This window comes from Muscardinus avellanarius, assembly GCF_963383645.1.
Source record: "Muscardinus avellanarius genome assembly, chromosome: 15".
Lineage (NCBI taxonomy): Eukaryota > Metazoa > Chordata > Mammalia > Rodentia > Gliridae > Muscardinus > Muscardinus avellanarius.
The window spans coordinates 19681173-19691843 of record NC_137801.1 but is presented as its reverse complement, the minus strand read 5'-3'; the positions used below and the strand labels follow the sequence as shown (position 1 = coordinate 19691843).

At 51.6% G+C, this 10671-nt stretch overlaps 1 protein-coding gene across 1 annotated transcript in view; it reads right to left on the bottom strand.

The window, feature by feature from the left end:
- Window positions 1–1204: 1204 nt before the first annotated feature.
- Window positions 1205–10671, bottom strand: part of EFR3B (EFR3 homolog B) — a gene marked incomplete at its 3' end in the record, with an annotated part of 46527 nt that continues 37060 nt past the window's right edge. The window contains exons 17-22 of the mRNA XM_080711590.1: window positions 8029–8156; window positions 7223–7314; window positions 4643–4691; window positions 4343–4449; window positions 1719–1768; window positions 1205–1310 (exon numbers count right to left, since the gene is read on the bottom strand). Of these exons, the coding sequence (XP_080567716.1) occupies window positions 1205–1310; window positions 1719–1768; window positions 4343–4449; window positions 4643–4691; window positions 7223–7314; window positions 8029–8156 (532 nt within the window). The remainder of the gene's footprint in view (window positions 1311–1718; window positions 1769–4342; window positions 4450–4642; window positions 4692–7222; window positions 7315–8028; window positions 8157–10671) is intronic.

Genomic DNA, 10671 nt, shown 5'->3' with positions numbered 1-10671 from the left:
TCTGTGAGTTATGCCAGCTCAGAAAAGTAACAGAAGGGAAGGTTAGAAGAAATGGAAAGGGCTGTTTTGGAACACAGGGTGCTGCCCCTGCAGGAGCCCAGGCGAGGCTGGGGCCAGGGCGCCCAGGGAGCCCACGGCACCAGGAGGCGAGATCAGGAGGCAGAGGCAGGAGGGGCAGCAAGGGCCCTGCCGCCACGCTCCCTGTACGCAGGAAAATGGAAGCCCGGAACCCACAGGGGTCTCCACCATCCCTCCCCAGGCCACCGCTCAGTTACTGACGTCCCAGACTTTGTCCAGAGAGTGAAGAAATCATTCCAGTGTTGGGTGCTGAGTCCCTCTCCCCTCCCATGGAATACCCTTTGACTTCTGACATCCTTCAGCCCCAAAGTCCACTTTCCCCACACTCCTCTCCCCTCCCCCGCCCAGGCTGGGAGCCTCTTCTGTGGGAGGCGATGGGCAGGCCTGGGGGGCTCTGGACTGCCTTTTCTGAGTCTTCTATTCTAGAGCCAGACTGTCTTGGTCTGCCTTCCCTCAACACAGAGGCTGTGGAAGTATCTTAGGACCCTTAGAAGAAAGACATCGAAGAGAACCTGACTGACTCAGAGAAACATCCAGAAGAGAGGGAGCCGTGGGAGGGTCACCGGGAGCCCCTCGGAACGAAGGCGGTGAGGAGATGCTGGAAGGAGGTGGACCCGCGGGGCTGCCCTTCCTTCCTCCGCCTCTGCTGCCCGCAGGTGTCTCCACCCCCAGCTCCCACCATAAGGACTCAACATCCATCACATAGAGAAAGCAACCGAGTGCCGATGGCTTCCTTGGGCCAACAAGTCCCCGTGTCATGCCCTCCTCTGGGGGTCACAGACGACTCCCTAGGGAAGCCCAACACTCCTTGACTTCTCTCTGGAGACCCCCCAGGGTTCTCCCTCCCTGACTGACACAGAAGAGAAGACAAAGGGTGCAGGTAAGATGCTTATTGGCTCCAGAAGGGCAGGTGGCTGGATCTCCCTCAGAGAGGACAAGGAGGAGGCAGCAGGGTCTCCAAGCCTCGAGGGGCCGGAGGGGGGCTCCACCTTCTATAGCTGGTCGCCGTCCAAGGTGACTGTTTCTCAGAGATCCCGCTAAGTTTCTGTGTGGTGGGGTGGGCGAGAGGGCACGCCCTCCCTCAGACCCTGGCCCTCCCAGGAGCTCCCTCTCTGTCTCTTGGGATTCAGTATACACACAGGTCGGGAAACTTCATCTCGTACACGGGGATGGAGTGGTTTTGTGGCTGGCCGTAGGCTGCAGTGATGGTCCCCGACGGGCTTGGGGGAGGCCTGGGGAGCATATGGAGGAGAAAGGCAGGAAGTGGGTACTCTGACGTCCCGCCCCTGGGCAACCAAACCAGCTGACTTGGGGTTCTCTTTACACAGAGACTTCATGCCACAGGCTCCCAGATTTTGAAGTTGTTCTAGAATCTGATGCTCAGCACAACTTTTCACAGGATCTACAGTGTCACTGTTGCTTTAGAAATTAAGTATCAGCCTGGAACATTAGGACTCTGGGCCTTTTCCAGGCGTCATGAGCCAGCCCAGCCCCCCCCCCATTTCCTAGGGACACTTGGCAGCGCACTCCAGGCCTGGGGACAGAGGTTGTGGGTAGGAGGGTGATGGCAGGTGTGAGAGGGACTCAGGACGAGTGGTATTGGCCACAGGTGCGGGGCCCAGTCCGGGGCTGCCACTTACCGGATGGTGATTTCGAAGATCTGGTTGAGTTTGCTCTGCAGCAGTGATGCCTAGATACAAAGAGGGGAGTGAGGGGGGCGCCCCAGAATCCCAGCCAAGGACACGCAGGAGGTGCGGGCAGACACAGCCACAGGAAGGCAGCAGCCAGGTGGACTCTCTGTTGGTCCCGACTGTAGAATCAGACCAGCGAGAGACCCCCCCAAAGGCCAGGGCAGCAGGAGGGTTGGGAAAAGAAGGGAGACCTCTACAAGCTTTTATTTTTTTTTGTGGTGCTGGGGATGGAAGCCAGGGGAATTCTACCTCCAAGTTACACCCTTAGCCTGATTTTTTATTCTTTATTTTGAAACAGGATCTCACTGAGTTGCAGAGGGCCTCACTAAGTAGCTGAGGCTGGCCGTGAACTGTGATCTTCCGGTATCAGCCTCCCAAATGCTAGGATTACAGGCGTGCGCCGCCACGCCCGGTATATAAGCTCCTCCTCCTCCTCCTCCTCCTCCTCCTCCTCCTCCTCCTCTTCCTCCTCTCCTCCTCCTCCTCCTCCTCCTCCTCCTCTTCCTTCTCCTTCTCTTCCTTCTCTTCCTCCTCCTCCTCCTTCCCCTTCTTCTTCTTCTTCCTCTTCTTCTTTTCAGGGTGCTGGGATTTGAGTCTAGAGGCATTCTATGTTTTCAATTTTTATAATGAAATAGTCTCGCTAAGTTGCAAAGGCTGGCCTCGAACCTGCAATCTTCCTGTCTCAGTCTCCCAAGTCCTGGAATCATAGGCATGCCCCACCACACCCAGTACCACTGCCTCTTAACGTAGGTCAGTAGGGTCTGCTGGGCATGGAGCCAGAGGACTTGGAGCTACCGCCAGCTCTTAATTCACACGTGTCCAGTACCTGGGCCTCAACCCCTACCTCACCAAGAGGGCAATGTGTACCTCTCAAGGTGGGATGAGAACTTAGGATAACATAGGCTCTGGATAACCTGTATTTTATTACACATAAATATATAAATAGGACATAAAACTATATATATAAAACCAAGCTGGGCGTGGTGGCGCACGCCTTGTAATCCCCACGCTTGGGAGGCTGAGACAGGAGGATCGCGCAGGTTCAAAACCAGCCTTAGCTACTTAGTGAGGCTCTCAGCAGCTTAGTGAGACCCTGTTTCCAAATAAAATATAAAATGGGTCTGGGAGTATAGCCCGGAGGTAGAAAGTCTCTGGGTTCCACCCCCAGTACCACTAAATAAATAAATAAATAAATAACCATACACACACATTGTAAAAATTACATGTACTTTGGAACAAAAGTTACTTGTAGATATTTTTTTTTTTGTGTGTGTGTGTGTGTGTGTGTGTGGTCCTAGAAATTGAACACAGGGGCATTCTACCTCTGAGCTACACTCCCAGCCCAATTTTATTTTTTATTTTGAAACAGGATCTTCCTAAATTGTGGAAGGCCTAGCTAAGTTGCTGAGGCTGGCCAGGAATCTACAATCCTCCTGTCTCAGCCTCCCATGAACTGCAGTTATAGGTGTACACCACCATGTCCAGCTAATTGTAGATTTTGAATGTTTGCAATTATGGTTCTGTTACGAAGTTTGACACTGTGGCTAAAAAAGCCCAGCATTTAGGCCGGGCGTGGCGGCGTGTGCTCGTCATCCCAGCACTCGGGAGGCTGAGACCAGAGGATCACGGTTTGTGGTCAGCCTCAGCTGCTTAGTGAGGCCCTCTGCAACAGTAAGACTCTGTTTAAAAACAAAGAATAAAAAATAGGGCGAGGGGTATAGTTCAGAGGGAGAATGCCCCTGGTTTCCATTCCTGGTTCTGAAAAAAAAAAAAAAAATCCCAGCATTTAATCAATTTCAAATCAAAACGTGGGTCTGCATCTGTATTTGTCTGGCTGCCTCTCTTTCAAATCTCTGCTCCGAGACTTGGCTCCTCCTCCCCTTGCTGGGGTCCCCTGGTTGAAAGAGGCCCCTCTGCGAGCACTGACCATCTTTCCCTTACCACACATCCTTCCTGCAGCCCTCCATCGTGTGGCGTCACCATGGCACCAAGCTTACAGTTACCATGAGAATAAAACACACTAATAAACAAAAGTTGCTCTGGTGTGCAGTCAGTGCTGTTTATGTATGTGCTGCCATGATCATGAGGTGGACAACTGGACCGTGTGGTGCTGGGCTCCTTCCTTCCATGGGAACTGTGAGGTCAGAAAGAGAGGATGACTGACACCCAGGCCTTTGGGCTCGGGGGAAGCGGTGTAGCAGAGGGCACTGGCAGCAACAGCAGAGGTCTCTGTTCTAGAATTAAAACCCTAATTTCTGGAGGACAAAGAGTCTAGGTCAACAAGCATGGTGGTGCACACCTATAATCCCAGCACTTGGGGTGCTGAGATAGGAAGATAGCAGGTTCGAGGACAGCCTCAGCAACTTAGCAAGACCCTATTTCAGAAATTAAAAAATAAAATTAAATAAAAGGGCTGGGGGGTGTAGCTCAGAGGTAGAATTCTCTTGGATTCAATCCTCAGTACCAAAATAAATAAATAAATAAATAGTCAATATCTTCTAAACTCTGCCCTGCCCTGGACCCTGATCTGGCCCAGCTGGCTCTGGAGGACAGCCCTGTGAAGCCTCACTTACCCGGGCACCGCAGTGCGCCGCGATCTCCTCGAAGGGAGCCTTCTGGAATTTCTCCACCACCTGTCTCCGCCGCTCCCGCTCCTGCTCCTCCACGGCCACACTGTCCACTGTGACACAGAGGGCTGGGTTAGTGCTGGGTCCTCCCCACTGATGGGGAAGTGGAGGGGTGGGGACTTGGAAAAGAGGGTGGGCTCCTCTGGTGGGGAGGGGATACTGCGTGGACTCCACCCTCCGGGGAACCTGGTGCAGGAGCTCCAGCCCCGCGCCCCCCCCCCCAGGGTCCTCAGGCTACTGACTCACCAATGGCCTTCTTCAGGGTCTCATAGGTGATCTCCTCCGCGGGCACTCGCTGAAGGAGAGGGGACAGAAAGGCTCAGAAAGGTGTAGAGAAGCCGAGCGTGGCAATGCACGCTTGTAATCCCAGTACTTGGGAGGCTGAGACAGGAGGATTGCTGGTTTGCGGCCTAACTCAGCTACTTAATGAGGCTGTCAGCAATTTAGCGAGACCCTGTTTCTAAATAAAAAATAAAAATAGAGCTGGGGGAAGAGCTTGGAGGTAGAATGTCCCTGGCTTCCATCCCCAGTACAAAAGAAAGGAAGGAAGGGAGGGAGGGAGGGAGGAAGGGAGGGAGACAAGGCAGCCCAGGCTTCCTCAGCTGCCTGCAGTCCCTTTGCTTCTGGGAAGAGTGTGCTTTGTTCATCCCTATCCCCACCAGGGGCTCTGGAAGCTCCCTGGACAGGCACAGAGGACAGCAAGCGGGGTGCGGGCGGGGATGTGAATGAACTCATCAGGTTAGGATTTGGAAGAGTCCCGAGTCTCACCTAAAATGAACCTTGGAGCAAGAACAGTAGAGAGGTGAATGGGAGAAGTGGGACTCGAGCTGGGCAATGAAGAGCAGGTGGCACAGAGGCACCCGGTGCAGGAGGAAGGGCGATCCCCACATGGCCTTCTGCACTGCAAGCTCGTGGCCGGCATGGGGGAAACCCGGGGCAGTCTAAGAGTGGGATGGTGGCGGTTTCCTGTGGGGGGCGGGGGGCAGGGCCAGCCCCAAGTATAAATGTTCTGAATGCCGAGCACCAGGACTGGGATTTGACCACGCCAGTGCAGAGTCATCATCCACCTCCTCAAGAGGCAACAGTGAGCGGGTAGCTGTGTGGCCAGTGCTCCTCCTGCTCCTTCACGCCCACCTAACTCATCAGTTCCTGGGGTCTCAAGTCTTGGAAAGGAAGAATCACTTCTACAGGGGAGACACTGGACGTTCCCAGCCTCCCCAGCTGGAGGGGCCTCCGAGGACCCCTGTTTGACCTCCTCCACTGATGTGTTAAGTTACCCCTCATCAGAGTTCCTGCCAGAGTTCTGAAAGTCCAATAAGTGAAGCTGTGGAGGGCACAGCCAGGAGACTAACCTTTGCGGATCCCCACCCCAAAGACGCTTCCATGCTCTGATCAGATCTAGGGGAGGACTCGGTGTCAAAGCTGTCCTCCACGCTGCGCCAGCCCCGGACGACTGCCCCAGGGACTCAGGAAAGCCAGGCGCTCTGTGCCTGAGGACCATGTGAGTTGCCCTGTTCCAGCCCACCCACACGTGTGGCCTTACTTTTCATGAAATTTCCCCCACAACTCAGCCAATTTCCTTTAACCAAGGTGGTCACCAAAACAAACACCCTTCCACCCCCCCAAAAAAACATCCCCACCAGGTATAACCCACTGGCCGCCTCAGGACTCCTCTCCCCTCCCCTCCCCATTCGTTCCTCATTTGAAGAGTGAGTCAATTTGGTGCTTCTACTAAGACTTCCTGTTCTCCCTTGCTCATGGTACCTCTGCTTTGTCTGCTGAAATAAAAGAAATGAGATAACAGCCAGGCAGATATCACATGCCAATCTGAACAGAAATGAGATATACATGGCCTTCAGGGGAGAATGAAAGGAAGAGAGATTTTGAGTGTGTGTGTGTGTGTGTGTGTGTGTGTGTGTGTTACTAAAGATGAAACCCAGGGGCATTTTACCTCCAAGCTATACCCCCAGCCCTATTTTTTATTCTTTTATTTATTTATTTATTTATTTATATTTTTTTATTTTTTATTTTTTTGGTGGTACTGGGGTTCCTGGAAGCCCTTCTATCTCCGGGCTACACTCCCAGACCTATTTTTACATTTTTATTTGGAAACAGGGTCTCCTAAGCCAGCGCGCGCAGCTGGCTTCGAACCTGCGCGATCCTCCTGTCTCAGCCTCCCAAGCGCGGGGATTACAAGCGTGCGCCACCACGCCCGGCCTTATTCTTTAATTTAAAACAGGCTCTCACTAAGTTGCAGAGGGCCTCACTAAGTAGCTGAGGCTGGCCGTGAACCATGATTCTCCAGTCTCGGCCTTCTGAATGCCGGGATTATAAGTGTGCACCACCATGCCTGGCTTATTCTTTATTTTGAAACAAGGTCTCAATAAGTTGCATTTTATTTATTTATTTTTTACTTGGAAACAGGGTCTCTGTAAGTTGCTGAAGGCCTCACTAAGCTGCTGAGCCTGGCCACAAACCTGCCATCCTCCTGTCTCAGCCTCCCAAGTACTACGATTACAGGCACATGCCACCATGCCCAGCTTCAGCAAGCCTTTTAAGAGTGATTTTTGTGACATTCTCATGGGACTAGAGGGAACACTAATATTTTTTCCAGATATAAATGCCATATATATATGTGTGTGTATATATATAAATATTTTACACACACACACACACACACACACACACACACACACACACAAAGAGGTGGCAAGAAAGTGTGTTTACTTGAGAATCTAATTTCCACGTCACCTTCAAGGCTCCTGTTAGGAGGGCCTGGCGCACTGGGCATCTAGGAGCTCCACGGGCAGTGACGAGGATACTCACCTCCTCCTTCTCCGGGCTATTTCTTGATTCCACCTCCACCTGCAGGGAAATCGTCTCTCCAATGCTCTTCCTCTTGGATAAGCGGTCCTCATCTGGAAGAGAAGAGCCCTAAGGCTGGAGTTTCCAGCCCTGAGAGCCAGGCTCGAGCCCCCGGCCCCTCTGCCTTTACCCGCAGCCCTCTAGGGCTCTCTCTTGGGCTACACCCAGAGCTTAAAGAAGCTTCCAGTGCCGTGGGCTTCCTCTACCCATCTTAGGGTGGTGGCTTTGCTCCTTTGGGCTAAGATTTCGCAAACAGTGATGAAAATAAAGAAGCTGCTCATGGCCAGAGGCACATCCCAGCTGGCACGTGCGCTGCCTGAGAACAGCGTCCGCGCGCTTTCATCCCTGTACTGTATCGCGTGTGCTGTCTCATGGCCTCAGAGATCTCACCCATCAACCCTCCATGGCAGGTATTTCACAGTGGAGGAAGCTGACACTCAGGGATGCCCAGCAATCTAAGGTTTTTTTTAGGCCGTAAATGATCTCCAACTGGGTCTCTGCTTCTGTAGCCTACACATTCTCTTTCAGGCACAGTGGACTCCCCTGCCAAAGGCCAGGCTATTTCATGGGCCAGCTACTTCCTAGATCCTCTTGCGCTGAGGAGGAAAAGGAAAATCACTATAACTTCTGCTATGTCTTTCAGCTCTTGTGCAGCATCCGAGATCCCTCGGAAGGTGACCAAAGGACGCATGATTCCTGTACCCTCGGGCCCTCAGCTGAGCAAGGGAAGGCAGAGGCGGGCTGGGCTCCCTGCACGCCGGCGTTACCTGTCAGCTGAGGGATGTAGGGCAGGCAGAGCCTGTCGGAATTGTAGCCGCTGCCCCCCAGGACTTCACTGATCTTGCTCTGGCGGAAGAGGAACTCGATCACCACGCCGTCGAGATTTGGAGACAGTCTGAGTGACAGAGGGAGGGAAGAGGCGAGATGGACCTGTGGGTACCTGCAAGGAGTCCCTGACCACTTTCCTTCTTGCAAGAGTCACATTCATTATGCAGAATGGCAGAGAAGCAAAAGGGAGAGAAAGTCACCCACGGTCCGGTTTCCAGGGATCTCCGCTCGTCACATTTGTGCACTGTTCTCAGCCGAACGTCCCCTGCCCCAACACGCTGTTCTGTGGCTTATGTATTTATTTATTTTTATTTTTGGCGGTACTGGGGTTCCTGGAAGCCCTTCTACCTCGGGGCTACACTCCCAGACCTATTTTTGCATTTTTATTTTGGAAACAGGGTCTCCTAAGCCAGCGCCCGTGGCTGGCTTCGAACCTGCGCGATCCTCCTGTCTCTGCCTCCCAAGCGCGGGGATTACAAGCGTGCGCCACCACGCCCGGCTGTGGCTTATGTATTTATTTATGGCACTGGGATGGGGCCAGGGGCATTCTGCCTCCGAGCTACACCCCCAGACCTTTGTATTTTATTTTATTTATTATTTTTTTTTTGCAGTACTAGGGGTTGAACCCAGGGGCATTCTACCTCCAAGCTATAACCCCAGCCCTAGTTTTTATTCTTAATTTTGAAACAGGGTCTTCCTAAGTTTCAGAGGGCCTCACTAAGTAGTTGAGACTGGCTGCGAACCTGAGATCATCTTGTCTCAGGACGTTATCGTACTGGAGTTACAGGCATCCACCACCATGCTCAGCTTGCATTTTATTTATTTATTTATTTATTTATTTATTTATTTATTTATTGCAGTACTGGGGATGGAGCCCAGGTGCATTCTACCTCTGAGAGACACCCCCAACTCTAATTTTTTATTCTTTATTTTTGAAACAGGGTCTCACTGAGTTGCAAGGGGCCTCACTAAGTAGCTGAGGCTGTCTGCCAACCACGATCCTCTGGTCTCTGCCAACCGAATACTGGGATTACAAGCGTGTGCCACCACACCCGGCATATTTCATTTATTTATAATATTTTATTTTATTCTTTGCGGTACTGGGGATGGAACCCAGGGGCATTCTACCTCCAAGCTACACCCAGCCCTATTTTTATTTTGAAACAGGGTCTCACTAGATTGATGGGAGTCTATTTTCTGAGGCTGTCCTTGAACTTGCAATCCTCCTGACTTAGCTTCCCAAGTTCCAGGTGGCCCTTTTTATTTATTTTTTAATTTTGAAACACAGTCTTTCTAAGTGGCTGAGGCCATCCTCAAATCTGTGATCCTCTTGTCTCAGCCTCCCAAGTACTGGAATTACTGCTGTATGCCACCACGCCTAGCTCTGTGATCTATTTTACCCACCTATTATATAGTGAAGATTTCCTAAAATCTTCACTAAATATTCTCGGAAAACATCACTGACGTTATTTATGAGGGTGTTGATTTGCCATAGTTTATAAAACTCCTCCCTATTGCTGGACAGCGTGTTGTTTCAAAACATCTTTCCCTTGAGTTTGTCTGCGGCTGAAGCCACCTCAGCCCACAGGCAGTCTGTGAATCACCTGGATGGACGGCAGTGGCAGTCAGGAAGGACTCCCCCAGGATGCACTCCTCACGGGTCTGGCCACACCTCCCAGAGGCCGTCAGGGTAGGGGTTAGTGTTACAATTTGAAATGGTGGGCTTCTTTTTTTTATTCAACTAAGGTTGGTTGAATAGAAAAATTAACGGGCTGCTCAGTGCAGCTTTAACAAATCTTTATTACAAAATCACTAGGAAATAGAGAAGAGAAAAAGTAGCATGCTGACCCACAAGCTGGGGAGCCCGAAAATGGAACTCCAGCCCCTTTTGGGGACCTCAACCCTTAAATAGATTTTGTATTGGTATCTTTCTCATCAGCGTTACCAAGGCAATGGGCTAGTTACTTATACTATTCCTTAGCCAGGTGGTGCCTCTTTGTCTCCGGACAGTACACTTCCCAAGTGCAAGGGTCAAGAATCGACCTGGCCCTCGGCTCTATTGTATTGGGCAGTATTGGTTGCTCATCAACTAGGTGTGAAGCTGCACACAAGCACACAAAGTTTACCTTTCCGAGGCCCAAGCCGGATCCCAGAGGAGAGGAGGTAAACAGAGGCACCGGTTGCCTCTATTGTAGTTTTAGGGCTAATGGCTTCCGTTGACTCTAAGGCTTTTACTATAGGTTAAAGATTAGAATGAAGGGCAAAGACAGAGAGGAACTCTGCATTGTAATTGCCGCGGCCCCCTCCCTGTCTGAGTGCTAGCACAGCACCTAAGCACCTAAACTCTGACTATATTTTACACTTTGGAAATTATCAAAGCAATTTTCCAATACCGGCACATTAATACGTTTTGATGCCTCTTCCCAATACTGGCACAGTTAGAGTCCTGTGACCAGGGCCAGCTGTCCAGGATTCCCACACAGGCAGCCTCCGCCTCCTTCCTGGATTCCACAGCAGCCTAAGCTTCCTGGTTTATGTACATCCTCTGCTGGCCTCAGGCTGCCCACCTCCTAGTCTCCTGC